This window comes from Carcharhinus amblyrhynchos, chromosome 3 (assembly GCF_965287045.1).
Source record: "Carcharhinus amblyrhynchos chromosome 3, sCarAmb.v2.hapA, whole genome shotgun sequence".
Taxonomy (NCBI): domain Eukaryota; kingdom Metazoa; phylum Chordata; class Chondrichthyes; order Carcharhiniformes; family Carcharhinidae; genus Carcharhinus; species Carcharhinus amblyrhynchos.
In genome coordinates, this window is record NC_137326.1 from 3,025,535 (window position 1) to 3,048,200 (window position 22,666).

The 22,666-nt window shown below is 45.6% G+C and overlaps 1 protein-coding gene across 3 annotated transcripts in view; it reads left to right on the forward strand.

Annotated features, from left to right (window-relative positions):
• Positions 1–5,616: 5,616 nt before the first annotated feature.
• The window catches only part of LOC145363006 (sodium- and chloride-dependent taurine transporter-like), a 74,093-nt gene continuing 57,043 nt past the window's right edge, over positions 5,617–22,666 (forward strand). The window contains exons 1-3 of one of the 3 annotated variants that reach the window (XM_080218625.1): positions 5,618–5,827; positions 6,395–6,461; positions 7,225–7,452. In XM_080218625.1, the coding sequence (XP_080074751.1) occupies positions 7,227–7,452 (226 nt within the window). In that variant the 5' untranslated portion in view covers positions 5,618–5,827; positions 6,395–6,461; positions 7,225–7,226. Of the gene's footprint in view, positions 5,828–6,394; positions 6,462–7,224; positions 7,453–22,666 lie in introns of all 3 variants that reach the window. The other 2 variants (XM_080218626.1, XM_080218627.1) reach the window with 2 other exon arrangements.

Sequence of the window (22,666 nt, forward strand, 5' to 3'; positions counted from 1 at the left end):
CTTAGCATTGTATCTTGTAGATGGTATACATGGTTGCCACTGTGCATAGTGGTGGAGGGAGTGAATGTTTGTGGAAGGGGTAGCAATCAAACAGATTGCTTTGTCCTGGATGGTGTCAAGCTTCTTGAGTGTTGTTGGAGCTGCCCTTATCCAGACATGTGGAGAACATTCCATCACACTCCTGACTTGTGCCTTGTAGGTGCTGGACAGACTTTGGGAAGTCAAGAGTTACTCACCACAGGATTCCTAGCCTCTGACCTGCTCTTGTAGCCAAAGAATCTTTACGGCTAGTCCAGTTCAGTTTCTGGTCAATGGTAACTCCCAGGCTGTTCATAGTGTGGTTGATTTAGTGATGGTAACGTCATTGAATGTCAAGAGGCAATGGTTAAATTCTCTTTTGTTGGAGATGGTTATTTCCTAGCGCTTGCATAACATGAATGTTATTTGCCACTTGTCAACCCAAGTCTGGACATTGTGCACGTCTTGCTGCATTTGAACATGGACTGCTTCAATATCTGAGGAGTCATGAATGGTGCTGAACATTTTGCAATCATCAGCGGACATCCCCATTCTGACCTTATGATGGAGGGAAGGTCATTGATGAAGCAGCTGAAGATAGTTGAGCCTTGGACATTACCCTGAGAAACTCCTGCAGTGAAGCCTCACAACTGAGGTGATTGACCTCCAATCACCACTACCATCTTCCTTTGTGTAGACATGCCAGCATTGCAAATACAGTAAGAAGTCTCACAACACCAGGTTAAAGTCTGACAGGTTTATTTGGAATCATGAGCTTTTGGAGTGCTGCCCCTTCATCAGGCTCATCTCTGAAAGTTCGTGATTCCAAATAAACCTGTTGATTTTAACCTGGTGTTGTGAGACTTCTTACTATCTTCCTTTGTGCAACTGTCTTAAAAGAAACGGCTAGTGATATAGTTAATTAAATTTTTCTGGATTCAGAGAAGGTTCCATTAGATTAGAAATTAGCAACTATAACTTCTTTATTCAAAAAGGGAGGGAGACTGAAAACAGGAAATTACAGACCAGTTAGCCTGGCAACTGTTATTGGGAAAATGTTAGAAGCTATTATTAAAAATATTAAAGCAGGACACTTAGAGAAAGTTCAGGGTAGCGTCAACATGGTTTTGTGAAAGGAAATCATGTTTAACCAATTTATTGGAATACTTTGAAAAAGTATACAAGGTTACAAACAGGCTAGCGTACGTTAAGTGAGTGGGCAAAGATCTGGCAAATGGAATATAATGTGGGTAAATGTGAAATTGTCCATTTTGGCAGGAAGAATAAAAAAGAAGTTTATTATCTAAATGGTGAGAGTTTGAAGAGCTCTGAGGTGCAGAGGGATGTGGGTGTCCTATTGCTTAAATCACAAAAGGCTAATTTGCAGGTACAGCAAGTAATTAGGAAAGCGAATAGAATGTTATCTTTTATATTTGTGGTATGTTACCAGCAAAGTATAAAGTTACCCAATTTTGCCCTGTCCACAAAAGCGGGACAAATCCAACCCAGTCAATTCCACACCATCAGTTTACTCTCAATCAGTAAAGTGATGGAAGGAGTCATCGACAGTGCTGTCAAACAGTGCCTACTCAGCAATAACTAGCTCACTGACACTAAGTTCGGTTCAGGATGGCCACCCAAATTTTGACCTGATTACAGCAGCAAGACCTGAACAATATCGAAACTTGCTCTGACAAATGGCGAGTAACATATATGCCACACAAGTGCCAGGTAATGACCATCTCCAACAAGAGAGAATCACTTTTGACATTTGATAATATTACCATTGTTGAATCCTCCACTATCAATATCCTGGGGATTGTAATCGACCAGAAACTGATATAAATACTATGGGGTCAGAGGCTAGGAATTCTGTGATGAGTAACTCATCTCGTCACTCACTGCTGTAATGCAGGATACAGTAGCCAACTTAAGCTAAAATTAAAACGCTGGCACAGTGGTTAGCACTGCTGCCTCGCAGTGCCAGGGACCCAGGTTCGATTCCCGGCAGCATGGTGACACAGTGGTTAGCATTGCTGCCTCACAGTACCAGGGACCCAGGTTCGATTCCCGGCAGCACAGTGGCACAGTGGTTAGCACTGCTGCCTCACAGTGCTAGGGCCCCGGGTTCGATTCCCAGCAGCACAGTGGCACAGTGGTTAGCACTGCTGCCTCACAGTGCCAGGGACCCTGGTTTGATTCCCAGCAGCACGGTGGCACAGTGGTTAGCACTGCTGCCTCACAGTGCTAGGGACACAGGTTCAATTCCCAGCAGCACTGTGGCACAGTGGTTAGCACTGCTGCCTCACAGTGCCAAGGACTCGGGTTCGATTCCCAGCTTGGGTCACTGTCTGCACATTCTCCCCGTGTCTGCTTGGGTTTCCTCCGGGTGCTCCGGTTACCTTCCACAGTCTGAACAACATGCTGGTTAGGTGCATTTGCCGTGCTAAATTCTCCTTCAGTGTACCTGAACAGGCACCAGACTGTGGCGGAGGAGATTTTCACAGAAACTTCATTGCAGCATTAATGTAGGCCTACTTGTGACACTAATAAATAAACTTAAACTAAGCAAAATCCTCTAAGTAGCAATGTGATAATGACCAGATAAACACACTAGCGATGTTGTAAGGAGAATAAATATTGACCCATGAGAAATCCCAGCTCTTCGTCAAAATAGAGATCGCTGTGGGAGCTCGTATATCCACCTGAGCAGACAGGTGAGGCCTTGGTTTAATATTTCGCTTGAAATACAACAGCACCCACAGTACTCACTGAAAAAAAGATAGGCCTGGTCATTTATCTCCTAGCTGTTTGTGGGATCTTGCTGTGCATTTGTTTGTCATTGCCTTACAATAGTGGCTGCACCTCAAATAGCATTCCACAGGCTGGGAAGCACTTCTGGGACATCCTGAGGTTGTAAAAAGTGCTACAGAAATGCAGGTCTATGTGTGTTTGCACTTTATCCTGATTATTAATCTGAGTCCCCAGGGCCTATCCACCATTTAAAAGGCACAAGTCAGGAGTGTGATGGAATACTCCCCACCTGCCTGGATGAGTGCAGCTCCAATAACACTCATAAAGTGCCGCACCACCCAGGACAAAGCAGCCCGCTTGGTTGCTTTCCCACCCACCACTGACACACAGTAACAGCCAAGTGCACCATCTACAAGGCACACTGCAGCAACTCACCAAGACTTCTTAGACAGTACCTTCCAAATCCGCCACCTCTACCACCTAGAAGGACATGGTCAGCAAATACATGGGCACACCATCACCTGCAAGTTCCCCTCCAACCCACTCACCATCCTGACCATTCCTTCACTGTTAGTAGGTCAAAATTCTGGAACTCCCTAAGAGAACTATGGGTGTACCTATACCACATGGACTGCAGCGATCCAAGAAGGTGGCTCACCACCATTTTCTCAAGGGGCAATTAGGAATGGGCAATAAATGCTGGCCTAGCCAGTGACACCCACATCCCACAAATAGATTTTATAAAGCTGGACAAATAGGAAGGAGAAAAGGCAGAGCAGTAGATTTGTTTGTACCCTTGGAAATGCCTGACTTCACCACTGCCTCAGCTCATCTTTTGCTGAAATCCTCATCCATCCCTTTGTCACTGCCAAATTTGACTGTTCTAATGTTCCCCTACCCCACTCCCCCCAGCCTATATAAACTTCAGCCCATTCAAATCTCACAGGATGGGAGTCACCCATCTACCACAGAGATGAGGAGGAATTTCTTCTCTCAGAGGGCAGTGAATCTATGGAATTCTCTACTGCGGAGCGCTCTAGAGGTTGGGTCATTAAGTATGTTCAAGGCTGAAATAGATTTTTAATCAGTAAGGGAATCAAGGGTTATGGGGACAAGGTGGGAAAGTGGAGTTGAGGATTATCATATCAGATCTGTCATCATCTCATTGACTGGCAGAGCAGACTCGATGGGCTGAAAGGCCTACTTCTGCTCCTATGTCTTGTGGTCTTACAGTCTCTGTTGCCTATATCCTAACACATTGTAGGTGCTGTTCTGCTTTCACCATTGTGCTCACTGACCGACACTGACTCCCCGTTAAATAGCACCTGGAGGTTAAAGTTCTCATCCATGTTTTCAAATCCCTCCACTGTCTTATCCCTCTGCTTCCTTCAGTCCCAAACCTCTCCATGATATCTGTGTTCATCTATTCCTGCCTCTTCAGCAACCCAATTACCGTCACTCCATCACTGGTAGCCATGCCTTCAGCTGCTGGGGCCCCAAACTCAGGAATACCCTCCCTAAACCTCTCTCCAGCACCTCTCTCTCCGACACTCATTATCTCCTTCTGCGGTTCAGCTTTTGGTCACAATCTTAATCTTTGTGTAGCTCGGTGTCAAATTTAATAATTTATGTTCTTGTGTAGTGTTTTGGGATGTTAAAGATGCTATATAAATGCAAGCTATTGTCATTGTTCTGAAGAAGAAGATTAGAATCAATCAGGAAGCTGCTGAAACTCACAGGGCTGTGGTAGGAGTGAGATAAAATGGGTGCTCTGGTGAGACAAAATGGGTGCTCTAGATCACACAGCAGGATTTCCTGTTTACAGTGCTCACAGACAAAAACTCCTGTGTCTGCTATTCTAACACTGGGCATTAAAATAAACCTGTTAACAATCGTATTAAACCCCTAGTTCACTGACCGAGGGGTTAACTAGTGCACTGCCAGCAAGGAATGAATGAGGACATGACTGCAGGCTCCAGGGAGAGGATTAAGCTAGATCTTCTCCCCAGCCCCACAAACAATGAGAGGGCAGTAACTGCAAAGAGTACAATTAAATAGAGGTCGAGGGGAGGGGGGGTGGTGCATGGTGAACCGGACTGGCAGGGTAAAGGTGGGGGATGTGGAAAGGTGATCGATTCCTAACGATCTCCACTCTGAGTCCCAGGCTGCAGATACAGCCCATGTGACAAGAAGCAAGAGATGAAAATAGTCATTCTCCCTGGGTCTGAGGCCACACCTTGGGGGTTGTTCGATAATATAGGCAAGACGGATGTGAAGGGATGGTGAGCTCTGCGTGGTTCTGATAGAAATACTTTCATTGCAGCTCTTTTTCTGGGCGTGTGTACACAGATTGTGACTATGTAAGTGTGTGCCTATGAAAGTGTATCTGATGTGTTTGTGTTACTGTGTGTGTGTGTGTGTGTGTGTGTGTGCATGTCTGATGTGTGTGTTTGTATCAATGTGTGTGCCTGTGTCAGTGTGTGTCTGTGTCAATGTGTGTGTGCCTGTGTCAGTGTCACCGTGTGTGTGTTCCTGTGTCAGTGTGTCTGTTAATGTGTGTGTGCATGTCTGTTGTATGCGTGCCTATGTGTTTGTGTCAGTGTGTGTACTTCTGATATGTCTGTGCCAATGTGTCCGATGTATGAATGTCTGTGCGTGTGTGTCTGTCAGTGTGTGTGCATGTCTGATGTATGCATGTCTGTGTGTGTGTTTGTGTCAGTGTGCATGTGTCTATGCCAATGTGTCTGCTGTGTGTGTGTATCAGTCTATACACCAAGAGTACCATCTCCCCCTTCTGTTCAAGTCCCAAGGCTGCTTTCTCTCTCTCTCCCTCTCTCTGCAGTGTGCCAATTTTACGTCGTGACGCACAGAGGCAGCTCTGCTCTGGGTTTTTCCACTCATGCATGAGGTTAGTGCTGAAGGAGGGCTGCTTAAGAACAGGCCCCTATAAATGAAATTGACTCCTTCTTCAGTCACCGATCCAGTTGCAGTAAAACTAACCGAGAGATCTGTGGCCAGCTCAGGGATCCTCCGGCTCCTGGGATCCCAGACACAGGTAATCAAGAATATTTCAGGGACATTCTTTTTGAGCGAAAGATACATTCGATATTTTTAAACATGAACCGATAATGATGAATTGTAAGCATTGTTAACTTGCAGGGTGTAAAAATGATTCCTGGGGCTTTGTGTGTGTAGGTTGGGAATTATTTTTCAGGGACAAATTTCTTTATAAAACCCAACCTCACGGAGAGAACTCTGAATTTAAATACATAATACATGATATTAAAGAATTAATTCAGAGGAATCATTCTGCGCTGGTGTGGTTGAACAGGCGGAACCGCTTGATGTTTCCCAGAGAATGAAACAAAGAAACCATCAGAAATACTCAGCTAAAAATCATTGAAAGATATCTCGAGCGATGTTAAATATCGCTCAGCTCATTTGATAATCGGAAGCTGGTATATTTTAGGTTAAAAGGATTTTTACAGTGGGGAAAAATGTAGCTGATGTGTTTTCCGTGTTTGTTTGCGAATTGTACTATAGATCCTTTTCCCGGCATTGTATTCTCTCTCTCTCGTTTTTTTGTTCTTTTCTGTTTTTTTTTCTTTATTCTCTCAAACAGAAGGCTGGACAAGTGTACTGGACGGAGAATAAGGGCGTTATTCCCGGAGTACAGTACTGCTTTTGTTGTATGTATTGTTGATGTAGCGAATTACTGACTTACATTATTTGTTTTTTTTGTAAAAAAAAAACCACACACACAAGACAAAAGACACGAAAAACATGATTCTTTTAAAAAAGGAAGTAGACACTAGCGTTGCTTTTTAACCAGGAAAATTAACCAGGGAACTACAGATAATCGTTTCTTTTTTTAAAAAGGGAAACAGATCACATTTGGGGCGGTGGGGGAGGTTTGAGATATGGAGGAAGAAACGTGGGGAAATGAAATGAACTGCGTACAGAGCGGGGGAGATGCAGCTAGCGGAAATGGGGCCAGATTCTGGGGTTAAAGTGAGATTGGACAACAATCTTTTTTATATATATTAATCCATGGGACAGGGTGTGAAGCCACTGGAGGACAGGGGCGAATTGAAATTTGGCCATGGGGAGGGAAGGGGGCGGGGGAGAGGGGGCGGGTAACAAGAAGGCGAGGTTTCTGTATATATATTTTAGCAAAAAAAGAGGCAAAATGGAGATTGGGTCAAGAGGAATCTCTTTATGGAATGAGCTGGCGTGGGGGAGAGGCAGATTAATAAAAGATGGTTGAGGGATAATTATTTGAGACAAATCGATTAGTGTAAAGGGCTGTGTAGTTGGTTTTGATTAAGGGCTATGCTCAGATGATTTGTGACTTGCTCTTGTGCATGTTCCACCGGGGATATTGATTTGAGTCCTCTGTCTTTCTCCCCCTCTTGTGTGTGTGTGTGTGTGTGTGTGTGCATGCGAGACCAGGAATGGCCCGGGGTGAAAAAATGCATTGCTTAAAAGATTTTCACAAAGACATCCTGAAACCCTCTCCCGGAAAGAGTCCAGGCACACGACCTGAGGATGAAGCGGACGGCAAGATGCAGCGAGAAAAATGGGCCAACAAGCTTGATTTCATCCTATCTGTGGCTGGGGGGTTCATCGGACTCGGCAACGTCTGGAGGTTTCCCTATCTCTCCTACAAGAATGGTGGAGGTAAGCGTCTGCGGAATACCAGCTCTGCTTTCAGGTTTTTTACCTCTTCCCGGTGAGGGGGGAAGGGATGGGAATACTGTCACCCTCTGTGGGGAGGGGATGTGTTCTGATATCTGAAAGTGAAAGGCAGGCAGGGTACCTTGCTGCTGTCAAAGGTGAAATGTTAGTGTGTTTGTCTGGGAAGGAAATCTACTACATTTGGACAACTGGGAATGTTAGAATCCTGCTCAGTAAATTTAAACGTTGGCGACAGGCTGTACGTGTCATCTCAATATCTCTACACCAAGTTAAATGTGACCCGCATATGCACTTACTGATAAAATGGTGGAAGTGGCTGTGTGTGTGTGTTTGGGGAGATAATGATAACTGTGGTTGCTTTGCACTCTTCCTCACTGAATGTGGCAGGTGTTTTCTTAAGCAAATCTCCAACTGGCATTCAGTCAATGGGCAGAGTGGCCTCCTGTGCTGTCTATTATTTGCAAGGTGTCCATGAAAACAAATGCCTGAGGTTAAAATGGGGTCAGCAGTTTCCACTGGACAATGCTGATCTGTAAAGGCGGCTTTATTATCGTGTAGGTTATCACCTTGTGCACTCACACAGAAATAAAAAAACAAATTATCTTTCCTCCACTGAAATGCAGATGATTTTAATTACCAGATGGGATTACAGCCTTGCAATAGCGATGCTAATGCTGCAAGGGGCAAAACCAGTGTTGGAGAAGCCAGAGTTAAAACTATCTGCTCCTTGCCAGTATTTATACTCCAGGGAAAATCTCCTTCCCTCTAATTAACTCTCTACCCCCTCTTTCCTTGACATACACCCCAAACACACAAGCACAATCTGTAACGTCACAGCCCGGCATATCCCCCACTCTACCATTACAACCAAGCCAGGCGATCATGCCTGGTTCAATGGAGAGTGCAGCAGACGTATCAGGAGCAGCACCAGGCGTACCTAAAAATGAGGTGTTAGTCTGGTGAAGCTACAACACAGGAATACTTGCATGCCAAACAACATAAGCAGCAAGTAATAGAGCTGAGGGATTACACATGCAATGGATCAAATCTAAGCTCTGCAGTCCTGCCACATCCAGCCATGAATGGTTAACTGGAGGACGAGGCTCTACAAATATCCCCATCCTCAATGATGGAGGAGCCCAGCACATCAGTGCAAAACATAAGACTGAAGCATTCGCAGCAATCTTTAGCCAGAAGAGCTGAGGGGATGATCCATCTCGGCCTCCTCTGGAGTTCCCCAGCATCACATATATCAATCTTCAGCCAATTCAATTCAATTCAATCCACAAAATATCAAAAACGATTGAAGGCACTAGATACTGCAAAGGTTATGGGCCCTGACAATATTCCAGCAATAGTAGTGAAGGTGTGTGCTTCAGAACTTAGCAGGCCCCTAGCCAAGCTGTTCCAGTATAGCTACAACACTGCTGATCTAGCAATGTGAAAAATGTCCTGTACACAAGAAATGGGACTAATCCAATCCTGACAAGTACTACCCCATTAGTATACTCATAAGCAAATTGATGGAAAGGGTCATTAACAGTGTTACCAAGAGGAATTTACGCAGCAATAACCTGCTCATGGACGCTCAGTTTTGGTTCTGCCAGGGTCACTCAACTCCTGACCTCATTATAGCCTTAGTTCAAACATGGATAAAAGATCTGAATGCCGGAGGTGAGGTGAGAGTGACTGCCCTTCACATCAAGGCAGCGTTTGACCAAGTGTGGCATTGAGAAGCCTTAGCAAAACTGGAATCAGTGGGAATCTGGGGAAAACTCTTCCCTAGTTGGAGTCATACCTGGTACAAAGGAAGAGGGTTGTGGTGGTTGGAGGTCAATCAGCTCAATCACAGGACATCACTGCAGGAGTTTCTCGGGGAAGGTGTTTCATCCATGACTTTTCATGCATCACAGAGGAGCATGTGATTGAACAGTGTTCAGTTCCATTAGCAATTCCTCACATAGTGATATAAAAGCAAAATGATGCAGATGCTGGAGTTCTGAAATAAAAATAGAAAATACTGGAAATACAAAGTAAATCAGGCAGACTTCTCTGCGAAGAGAGAAACAGCGTTAGTGTTTGTTCAATTTATTTTACAGGGTGTGACATCACTGGCTAAGCCAATGTTTACTACCTATCCCTCATTGCCCATGAGAAGGTGCTTGTGAGCTGCCTTTTTTAGAGAGACCTGTTTCAGGTCAATGGCGTTTGATCAGAATTCTACAAGATGCACTCCAACAACTCAGCAAGGCTCCTTCGATAGCACCTTCCAAATCCATGACGTCCACCAGCCAGAAGGACAAGGGCAGCAGATGCATGGGGACACTAGCACCTGTACATTTCCCCACTCCAGTCACTCACCATTCTGATTTGGAAATATATCACCTTTCCTTCACTGTCACTGGGTCAAAATCCTGGAATTCCCTCCCTAACCATTGTGGCTACACCACAGAAATTGCAGTGTCCAAAGAGGTAGCTCACCACCACCTTCTCAAGGGACATTTGGGAATGGGCAAACTTCTTGGAATGAGTAAAGAACTCAGGGCACTGTCTGGTCTTTAATGTTGTAAGCAGCCCCAAACCTGTTCAGTTTTTCCCAACAGTTGCAACTTCTCAATTCTGGTATCATTTATTAAATCTTTTATGCACTTCTTCAATATTGCAGCATCCATTTTACAATAATGTGTAGAAGTGTACTCTGAAAGCAGTCTGTCAAAGAAACTATTGAGATAAATTGAAACAGTGCCTTGTTTCTCTTGATGTGAACCCCTCTCCCAAAAGTTTACACCCATTATCAACCAACATGGTTACTTCGCATTATTTCGTGCCTCTATTCCCAGATTTCTTTGCTCCTCTACATTCATTATTTTTGTAATTTTCTTCGGAGTGTTTCCTTCTTATTCCTGCTGCTGAATTGCATCATATGACATCACTATATTGAACTTCACCTGGTATTTTATTTCAGTCACTCACATTCTGCCAGTCTGTGTACTTTGGTACAGTCCTCCATATTACTAACAGTATGCCAATACCAACATCCTGCAGCACCCCAATCTCTGACTGGTGCCCCAGTGGATATCACTGTTGTTTGAGTCAAGATTGTGAGTTTAAACCCCACTCTACAGAGACTTGAGTATGACAGATCCAAGGCTGATGCAGTACTGAGGGAGTGCTGCACTGTTGAAGATGCAATCCTGTGGGATGCAAAGCCCAGGCTGCCTTCTCAAGAACAGGGGTGTTCTGCCCAATCTCCTGATCCATATTTATCTTTTGAACAACATTGCCAAAACAGGTTAGCTGATCATTTGCAGATAACTCCAAATTGAGTAAAACAAGAAATACTTGTCTATCCATAATGCCTTTCCAAGCCACAATACCTCCCAAAGTGCATTACAGATGATGAAATATTTTCCACGAGTAGACACTGCGGATGCTCTGGCCATTGTCACGCTGTTGTTTGTGGGAATATACTGTGTGTAAATTAGCAGCCATGCCTACATCACAACAGTGACTCCACTTCAGAAAAGTAGTTCATTGACTGACAGTATTTTGGGACATATTGAAAGGCACGGAAGAAATGCAGGAACTTTTGTTCCAGCTTGCAATCATCTGCAAATGTCGACATGGTTTGTGTGATTGCTGAGTCTAGTTTATTTCTGTATTTGGTGAAGTGCAGTGGTGCCAGCACTAATCCCTCTGGACGTCAATCCCCCACTCGCTCACAGCCCCACAAACTTCCCTTCGCTCACAGCCGTTGGTTCTCTTCTGTTTTTGTAGCTGCGTTGAACCTCAGAAGGCATTTCCTGTACATTTCTGGTTGCTGAAACTTGTAAGCGTTTCCTTTTTGCTGCAAGATATTTTGTTGTGCTGCCTCTGGCCTGTAATCAGTTTTCTGTATATTTAGAAGTGATCACACAAGCAGAGTGGCTGCAATTTGCTTGAATAAAATAATAGGGTTTAGCAGAAACAGTTATTTAACGAGGCCTGTGTGTATCTCGTGTAGATTCTAAAAGAAATATTTCCCACCCGCAGACCCCTCCCCTTGGCATCATTAGGTGGGGCTGACTGGAGCTACTGTGCACTTAACATGATGCACCTCATAACAAGTTTGGACAGATAGCTTGTGGTTGGACAGATGCTGTTAGTGGAAAACTGACACAGAGAATATTGCAACAGAGGACTGATATTCCAAAAAAGACATTTGCAACCTAGAGATTGCTAAAAAAAAATCCAATCGTCATGCAGTTTTTTAAAAAAATGAAGGGGCTTTTGATAAGCGAAACGTACAGTGGATGTTTCCAATTATCCAATATAAGGAGCATATATAATCACTAATAAGTCCAATGGGGAATTCAAGAGAAACGTCTTTACCCAGGGAGTGGGGAGAATGTGGGACTCGTTCCCTTAGCGAGTGGAGAGAATGTGGGACTCGTTCCCGTAGGGAGTGGGGAGAATGTGGGACTTGCTCCCACAGGGAGTGGGGAGAATGTAGGACTCACTCCCACAGGGACTAGGGAGAATGTGGGACTAGGGAGAATGTGGGACTCGTTCCCATAGCGAGTGGAGAGAATGTGGGACTCGTTCCCGTAGGGAGTGGAGAGAATGTGGGAATCACTCCCACAGGAAGTGGGTAATGTGAATAGTATCGATACATTTTAGGGGAATTTGGATAAACACATGAGGAAGAAACAGTGAGATGAAGAGGAAGTGGGAGGAGTCAACTGTGCACATAAACACCAGCATGAGCCAGATGGACCAAATGGCCTGATTGAATTTACAACATAGAATCCAGTATAACTTTCTGTGATGTTATAAATGAGTAACATTGACATAAGCCTTGGCAATACTGACTTACTGGTTGGGTTACAGTGATATCCCAAAATGTTTGAAAATCCTATCAGCAGTGGATCGAATGTGACAAGACTATAAATGGTATTTTGTGCAAAGGTTTGAAATTGATTTTTAAGGGAGTTAAATTGTATGCCAGCCAATATTACACAAACAATACAGAGTGCCAGTTATATAACACTTTTAATCTTGGAACACAAAGCAAAAATCTTCACGGGAAGCAGGACAAGAATTGGACATTGCAGTAACTTCGTTCCAACACATGCATCGGGCCACAACAAAAAATTCACAGCCAATCCAAAGCTGGGTCAAAGTTAAAAGAAGCTTCTTGAAGAAAGAGGGACAGATGGAGAGGTTTAGGGAGGGAATTCCAGAGCTTGGGACCTAGATAACTGAACGTACAGCCACCAATGGTGGAACAGTTAAATTAGGCATGTGCAAGCTGCCAGAATTGGAGGAGGGCAGAGGTGATGGAGGCACAGGACAGACCAACTGAGTACTTTCAGGAGCAGAGAAAACAAGCGGTAGCAACACAACCTGCTCCTCAGAGGTAAGGTTTCCATAATGACTACTACACCCCAGTGTATACAGTGACAGAACTGTCCCCACCAGTACTATACCCCAGTGTATACAGCGACAGACTCGTCCTCAGCAGTACTGTACCGCAGTGTTATACAATGACAGACCCGTCCCCACCAGTACTGTACCCCAGTGTTATACAATGACAGACCCGTCCCCACCAGTACTGTACCCCAGTGTTATACAATGACAGACCTGTCCCCGCCAGTACTGTACCCCAGTGTTATACAATGACAGACCCGTCCCCACCAGTACTGTACCCCAGTGTTATACAATGACAGACCCGTCCCCACCAGTACTGTACCCCAGTGTTACACAGTGACAGACCCGTCCCCACCAGTACTGTACCCCAGTGTTATACAGTGACAGACCCGTCCCCACCAGTACTGTCCCCAGTTTTATACAGTGACAGACCCGTCCACACCTATACTGTACCCCAGTGTTGTACGGTGACAGACCCGTCCCCACCAGTACTGGATCCCAGTGTTCCAGTGTTATACAGTGACAGACCCTTCCCCACCAGTACTGTACCCCAGTGTTATACAACGACAGACCCGTCCCCACCAGTACTGTACCCCAGTGTTATACAGTGACAGCCGTGTACCCACCAGTACTGTACCCCAGTGTTATACAGTAACAGACCCTTCCTCACCAGTACTGAACCCCAGTGTTATACAACGACAGATCCGTCCCCACCAGTACTGTACCCCAGTGTTACACAGTGACAGCCGTGTACCCACCGGTACTGTACCCCAGTGTTATACAGTGACAGACCCATCCCCACCAGTACTGTACCCCAGTGTTATACAGTGACAGACCGTTCCCACCAGTACTGTACCCCAGTGTTATACAGTGACAGACCGTTCCCACCAGTACTGTAGCCCAGTATAATACGGTGATAGCCCTGTCCCCAGCAGTACTGTACGCCAGTGTTATTCAGTGACAGACCCATCCCCACCAGTACTGTGCCCCAGTGTAATAGTGACAGCCCTGTCCCCACCAGTACTGTACGCCAGTGTTATACAGTGACAGACCTGTCCCCACCAGTACTGTACCCCAGTGTTATACAGTGACAGACCTGTCCCCACCAGTACTGTACGCCAGTGTTATACAGTGACAGACCCATCTCCACCAGTACTGTACCCCAGTGTTATACAGTGACAGCCCTGTCCCCACCAGTACTGTACCCCAGTGTTATACAGTGTCGAGGGACATGGAGTTGGGGGTAGGGTGTTAGCATGGATAGAGGATTGGTTGTCAAATAGGAGGCAGAGAGTGGGGGTCAACGGGTGCTATTCGGATTGGCGGATGGTGACTAGTGGAGTGCCCCAGGGGTCGGTGCTGGGGCCTCAGCTTTTTACCATTTATATAGATGATCTGGAGGAGGGAACCGAGTGTAGGGTGTCGAAATTTGCTGATGACACCAAGATTGGGGGAACAGCAAATTGTGCGGAGGGTGTGGAGAGTCTGCAGAAGGATCTAGATAGGCTGGGCGAATGGGCCAGGAAATGGCAAATGGAATTTAATGTTGGCAAGTGTGAGGTGGTCCACTCTGGTAGGAAGAATGGTAGGAAGGACTATAACTTACGGGGCGAAAAACTGCAGCAGGCGACGGTGCAGAGGGACCTCGGGGTCCTTGTGCATGAGTCGCAAAAACCCAGCTTGCAGGTGCAGCAGGTGGTCAGGAAGGCAAATGGGATGCTGGCCTTCATAGCGAGGGGGATTGAATATAAAAGTAGGGAGGTCTTGCTGCAGCTGTATAGGGCATTGGTGAGGCCGCAGCTGGAGTACTGTGTGCAGTTTTGGGCGCCGCACCTGCGCAAAGATATTTTGGCCTTGGAGGGAGTGCAGAGGAGGTTTACTAGGCTGATACCGGAGTTGAGGGGGTTGAGCTATGAGGAGAGGCTGAATAAACTAGGCTTGTACTCGTTAGAGTTTAGAAGAATGAGGGGAGATCTCATTGAGACGTATAAGATGATGAATGGAATGGATAGGATAGAGGTGGAGAGACTCTTCCCGCTCAAAAAAGACAGTAGGACTAGGGGGCATAGCCTCAAGATAAAGGGGGGGGCGGTTTAGAACGGAGTTGAGGAGGAACTTCTTCACTCAAAGGGTGGTGAATCTCTGGAATTCTCTGCCCGTTGAAGTGGTGGAGGCTGCCTCGCTAAATATTTTTAAGACGCGGGTTGATGGGTTTTTGATAAGAGAGGGGATTAAGGGTTAGGGGGAGAGGGCGGGAAAGTGGAACTGAGCCGCGACAGATCAGCCATGATCTTATTGAATGGCGGGGCAGGCTCGAAGGGCTAGATGGCCTACTCCTGCTCCTATTTCTTATGTTCTTATGTGACAGCCCTGTCCCCACCAGTACTGTACGCCAGTGTTATACAGTGACAGACCTGTCCCCACCAGTACTGTACACCAGTGTTATACATGGCCCAGCATTATTTCGCCTTTGTTTAATACACTCCCTGGACCCAATCCAGAAATCATGGATCAACGTTTAAGAGAGTTCTCAGGGTTGGCGTGGAACTGGCCTCTCCGCATTCGGATCACGAAAGCTCACATCTAGAAACGCACAATTACAGAACTATTAATGCCCTAAAGTCCCTGCTAACTGCCTCAAAACCAGCAGCAGTCTGAAAATCCCTCTCAGCTAGAACAATGACACGCTAACTCCAGTGACAGCACACAGGTTGGAATCAAATTCACCTTGACTTTTATTCAGTTGCTGTGTTCATTCATGGGATTGCAGTGTGAGTGCCAAGTCCAGCATTCAATGTCCATCCCTCATGGGTTTATTTCAACCCATTCAGGTCGGTCTTGGTTTTTGTTTTACGGAAATCCGGTGTTATTTCCGTTGTTAGAATTTGGTTAAATGTTGTAACTTTGACAGACTCATCACACGCCAAAGATCAGAAGTAGTTAGTTAAATATTTGTGACTCGTGCTGATGATGCCGGTTTGAAATACCTCTCAAAGTGAAGTCAATGGTATACTATAGGAAACGCGATAGCTAGTTGGTGCACAGCAAGATCCCACAAACAGCAGTGTGACAAAGCACAGACAATCTACCTGAGCAATGCTGTTTGAGGGATTGGCTCAGGACACCGTGGACAAACAGCTCTTGCCCTCTGTGAGAGAGAAGATGAGACCTCAGTGTATCAGCACAGGTGAAATGAATAGATTCCAGGTACAAAGGGAATTCTTCGAATCCCTACAGTGCAGAAGGTGGCCAATTGACCTATTGAGCCTGCACTGACTCTCCAAAAGAGCATCTTACTAAGTCCCTATCCCAATAATCTCACTAATCGCCCTCATCTGTACATCAATGGCCAATCCATCTAACCCGCAAGTTTTGGAGTGTGGGAGGAAACCGGAGTACCCGGAGGAAACCCACGCAGACATGGGGAGAACATGTAAACTCGACACAGTCACTCGATGCCGGAATTGAACCCGGGTCCCTGATGTTTTGAGGCAGCAGTGCTAACCACTGTGCCACCCTATGTCAGGTGGGATAATGAATTGATGCAAAAGATCAGCCATAATTGTATTGAAGGCAGAGGCAGCTTGAGGGACTGGAAGGTGTATTCCTGCTTGTATTTTTTAATTTGTTTTGCAGGTTTAAGAAGGAAACGCATCATCTTTTTCTCAAGGGCAAATAGAGATGGACAGTAATTATGGGCATTGCCAGTGACGTCCACATCACCTTCTCAGCTGAAAGATGGCATCTCTACATTGCTACATTCCCTTAACATTTCAGTTTTGTTTCTGCAATGTTAAGGTTCAGAGATTAGGGTCCACCCACTAAACCATGGCTGACCAAGAGATTGTCACATGGCCACATAAACAGGGATGACAGATGGAATGATTCAGTGCAGGAGTCAGGGTGACAGTGTGTAGGTCAGGGTAGTGGTGTATAAGTCAGGGTGGTGGTATGCAGGTCAGGGTGGTGGTGTGCAGGTCAGGGTAGTGGTGTCTAAGTCAGGGTGGTGGTGTGCAGGTCAGGGTGGTGGTGCGCAGGTCAGGGTGGTGGTGCGCAGGTCAGGGTGGTGGTGTGCAGGTCAGGGTGGTGGTGTGCAGGTCAGGGTAGTGGTGTCCAAGTCAGGGTGGTGGTGTGCAGGTCAGGGTAGTGGTGTCTAAGTCAGGGTAGTGGTGTCTAAGTCAGGGTGGTGGTGTGCAGGTCAGGGTGGTGGTGCGCAGGTCAGGGTAGTGGTGTCTAAGTCACGGTGGTGGTGTGCAGGTCAGGGTAGTGGTGTCCAAGTCAGGGTGGTGGTGTCTAAGTCAGGGTGGTGGTGTGCAGGTCAGGGTGGTGTTACTGGGCCAATAATTCAAAGACCCAGTCTAATCCAGGAAATGTGAATTAACATCGCACCATGACCCATTTAAAATTTGTTTAAAATGTCTGATGATGATGATGTTGGAAAAACCCCACCTGGTCGCAGCTAAGTGGGCAGAGTTGCCATAGGCAGGGTTAATGACATTTCTCAAGGATGATTGGCTGAGTAACACTAACTGAGTCCTTTTACTTGACCAGTTAGAGGTGAAATAACCATGTGATCTGGGGATGGCACATTTAGACAAGTGAAAGTGACACTTACAGATGTATCATAGCATCTCTCAATGAAAAAGCCACTTCAGAGGCTATCTCTACACTCAGAACTCATCAAGCAGTTTGCTGTGAGCATGTGTGTGTGTGTGTGTGCGCCTGTCTGTGCACATGTGAGCATGTGCATGTTTGTGAGAATGTGTGTATGTGAGCATGCATGTGTGTGCCTGCCTGTGTGACTGTGTATGAGCATGCCTGTGTTTGTCTATGCACGCGAGTGTGTGAGCATGTATGGGTGCCTGTCTGTGCACATGTGCATGTTTGTGAGAACATGTGTGTGTGTACGGGCACGTGTGTATAGGAGTATGCATTAAACAGGACAGTTGGTGAACAGATGTGCGTGATGTCAGGGATTATATAACACTTGAGGATTATCCTCACTGTAAAAGAACAGAATAGATTTCTGTTTCCAACATCATTCCTTCATAAATACATTATGAATAAATCTGAAGGTAGATCCTGACTTTGTACAATGATGTGACATTGATTGTTTGCAAATCAAACATTTCACATCCCTCACCAGTCTTGTTTGCTGGGAACACCACTGCACAATGGGTAGCTCCCTTTGACCCCTCAGTCAAACAGTTGTGGTTTCCAGTCTCACTCCATGGACCTGAGTACAATGCAGGTCCTGAGGGAGTGCTGCACTGTCAGAGGGTCAGTACTGAGGGAGCGCCGCACTGTCAGAGGGTCAATACTGAGGGAGTGCCGCACTGTCAGAGGGTCAGTACTGAGGGAGTGCCGCACTGTCAGAGGGTCAGTACTGAGGGAGCGCCGCACTGTCAGAGGGTCAGTGCTGAGGGAGTGCCGCACTGTCAGAGGGTCAGTGCTGAGGGAGTGCCGCACTGTCAGAGGGTCAGTGCTGAGGGAGTGCCGCACTGTCAGAGGGTCAGTGCTGAGGAAATGCTGCACTGTCAGAGGGTCAATGCTGAGGGAGTGCCGCACTGTCAGGGTCAGCACTGAGGGAGTGCCGCACTGTCACAGAGTCAGTGCTGAGGGAGTGCCGCACTGTGCTGACACAGGCGCCCCACTAATATTTTCTTGCTTCTACATGGTCCATTTCCCTCTATTCCCAGCCTATTCATATACCTATCCAGATGCCTCTCGAACACGGTTATAGAATCTGCTGTGTTACAGAATCTTCCTGACCACTTGCTGTACCTGCATACGATTCATGTACCTGGACACCCAGATCCCTCTGTACCTTGGTTCTGCAATTGCTTTTAATTTAAACAGTACACTGCTTCTCTATTCATCCTGCCAATGTGGGCAAGTTCACATTTTCCCCATAGTATACGCCATCTGCCAATTTTCTGCCCACTCACTTAACCTGTCTAGATCCCTTTGCAGACTCTCTATGTCCTCTTGACAACTTACACTCCTACTTGGTGCCATGGCGAATTTAGTTGGCATTCTTTCAGTCCTTTCATAAAATTATAGAATCACTACAGTGCAAAAGCAAGCCATTTGGCCTATCAAGCCTGCACTGACAACAATTCCGCCACCCCCACCCAGGCCCTATCTCCCATAACCCACAAATTTACACTGCTAATTCCCGTGCCACTAAGGGACAATTTAACATACCCAATCAACCTAACCCACACATCTTTGGACATCTACATTCAAATCATTGATGTAGATTGTAAATTGTTGAGGCACCAGCACTGATCCTTGTGGAACTCCACTTGATACAGCTTATCAACTCAAAAAAAGTCATTTAGCCCTCCTCTCTGTTTCCTGTCCTGTCAGCTAACCAATCGTCTGTCTATATTAACATACTACCCCCTACACCATGAGCCCTTATATTGTGCAGGAACCTTTGATGTGATATGTAGCACCTTATCAGATGTCTTTTAGAAATCCAAGTACACCATATCTACAGGTTCCCCTTTATCCATCCTACTTGATACTTCCTCAAAAAACTCTAATAAATTAGTGAAACATAATTTCCCTTTCACTAATCGGTGTTGACACTGCCTGACCATATTTGTGATTTACTAAGCATTCTGCTATCATCTCCATTGTAGAAATTTCCCCATGGCAGATGTTAGGCTAACTGTCTTATAATTTCCTGCTTTCTGTCTTCCCCACTTCCTTGAATAAAGATCTGCTATTTTACAATCCACTGGGCCCCTTCCAGAATTAAGAAAACACAGAAGATTATAACCAGTGCCCTATCACTGCAATCATTATTTTAAGGCCACCAGGACCTAGGCACTTGTCAGCCTTTAGGTGCAGGGCATTTCCCAGTACCTTTTCCCTGATAATGGCCATTGTTTTACGTACTTCTTGATTTTTCAATTTTTCGGGGAAGTTTTCTATATCTTCTACAGTGAAGACACACAAGTGACCTGTTCAATACTGGCTTTAGTAACTTTTTTCCCTTGCAAATACTCGTAGAAAGTCTTCCTATCTGTTTTTTTATAGAGTTATAGAATCTCTACAATGCAGAAGAAGGCCATTAGGCCCATCGAGCTCGCACCGTCAACAGTCCCACTCAGGCTCTATACCTGTAACCCACATATCTACCCTCCAAACTCTCCTGACACTAAGGGACAATTTTTAGCATGGGCAATACACCTAACCTACATATCATTGGTGTGTAGGAGGAAAACAGAGCATCCGAGGAAACCCACGCGGACACATACAGAACTTGCAAACTCCACAGTTATCCAAAGCCGGAATTGAACTGGGGTCCCTGGCACTGTGAGACAACAGTGCTAACCACTTGCCACCATGCCGCCCATTTATGTAAGGCCATTCAGCCCGTTAAGTCTTCTCCACCATTCACTCATGGCTGACAAGTTTCTCAACCCTTTTCTCCCACATTTTCTCCATAACCTTTGAACCCCTTACCAATCAAGAACCTATCCATCTCTCTCTTAAATACACTCAATGATCTGGCCTCCACAGCCTTCTGTGGTAATGAATTCCACAGATTCATCACCCTCCGGTTGAAGTAATTCCTCTTCGTTTTGGTTCTAAAGGGTCATCCCTTTAATCTGAGGCTGTGCCCTCGGATCCGAGTCTCTCCTAATAATGGAAATATTTTCCCTACGTCCATTATATCCAGGCCTTTCATTATTCTGCAAGTTTCAATGAGATTCCCCCTCATCCTTCGGAGCTCCATCAAGTGCAAACCCAGTGTCCTCAGATGCTCCTCATACATGAAGCTGTTCATTTCGGGGAACATTCTCGTGAACCTCCTTTAAACCTTCTCCAAGGCCAGCACATTCTTCCTTCGATACAAGGCCCAAAATTGCTTGCAGTATTCTGAATGTGGTCTGACCAGAGCCTTATAAAGCCTCAGCAGTGCATCCCTACTTTTGTATTCTAGTCCTTTTGAAATGAACGCTAACATTGCATTTGCCTTCCTAAATACCGACTCAACCTGCAAGTTAGTCGAAAGAAAATCCTGAACCAGGACTCCCAAGTCCCTTTATGCTTCTGATTTCTGAATACTCTTCCCATTTAGAAAATAGTCTATGCCTCTATTCTTCCTACCAAAGTGCATAACTTCACACTTTCCCATGTTGTATTCCATCTGCCAATTCATTGCTAAGCTATGTCGAGCTACCTTTCTCTTATATTCTTAATTTCCTTCCTTGTTCCTCCAAAGCCTCCAGTCTCTCTAACCATCAGAAAAATATTTTGATCAATCTCTCAGAACCCAGAGAAAACGGTTGGAATTTTCCAGACATTCATGCCAGGAGGATTCTCCAGTCCCGCTGCAGTGAACAGAGATTTGGCTGAGTGCCAAATTCTCAGTCCTCGCTTACAGCAACCGCGGGGTGTAAATACCTGGAAAATTTCAGCCCACACATTGGTGCACTGCCAATAAGCTGGTTGTTCCAGTGGAGTGCGAAGATGGGGTAAGTTGCAGGTTTGGTTTGGCTCAGTTGGCTGGATGGCTGGTTTGTAATTAGGAGCAATGCCAACAGCACAGGTTCAATTGCCATACTGGCTGTGGTACCTCAAGGCCCTGCCTTGCCTGAGGTATGGTGATCTTCAGGTTAAATCATCACCAATCAGTCTCTCGCCCTCACAGGGGAGAACAGCTTCTGGTCATCTGGGACAATGGGGACTTTGCCTTTATTTACTGTGAAGAGCAGTTGCCCATATCAATCTGTTTGGACAATGAACATATTGGCCTTTCAGTGAGGGTGTGAGTAAGAAATATCATCCTTTGAATGTTTGGACTGAGGCAATAACCGAGGTCAGCACAATCTTTCAAACAGAAGTTCCATCTGCCCTCTCGGACAGATCCTTGGACGCTTTCTTTGAAGAAGAGCAGGGGAGTCCCGGCTAATATTTCTTCCTCAACAGCACAAAGTCCGAGATTCTCTCTGAATGATCACACTGCTATTTGTGGGAGCTTGCAGTGCGTTAGTTGGTTGCAATGATTCTTACACGACAGCAGTCATTAACACTTCAGAAATACTTTACCAGCTGTTAAGTAATTTGGCATATCTATGAAGTGGTGACAGGCGCTACAAAAATGCAAGTTCCTCATTGCTGGAGTGGGCCTGGGAAAAATAGATTTGTTGAAAAGTCATATGCTGACGAATCAAAAACCGAATTCAAGGTCTTAAAAATAGCTTTAAAAACTGTTAAATAAGCAGTAATGCTGCAGGATTTTAACAGATAACCTGTGTTGTCACGTAGCTATAAATATTGTAATATGAGATGTTTTTATTGTTGCTCTTGGCAATATTCTGGCAGACTGTGTTTCCAATTCTTACTGGTTAGAAGGGAGCAGCCATTTTGTGAATTTTTTCCTGTTCAGCCTGCCAGCGTTGTCTTGTAAATAAATAATTGGTCATCTCTTGGGAGGTGATTTAAAAAAAAAGGCTCAGCTGGTCTGGTCCCACCTCCACACACCCACATCGCAGAGCCAAGATTGAGTCAATATTTAACAAGGCCACTCTGCAAAGGGTCCAGTGTGCAGGAGGAGGAGTCGCGTTAGAGGACACTCGAGTCCCTCATGGTCTGTGTGACACAGCTGGGTGTCGGTGCTCTCTGTTTGCAGTCAGTCGGACAAGGGGTCTTTGATAGCCACAGGCACGGCTGAATGGAAAACTCTGGGAGTGTAATGTTTCCAGTAAGTGGCGAGCTGCGAGCATACTTATTCTAATCTCCTACCCACCCACATAAAACTTCTTCT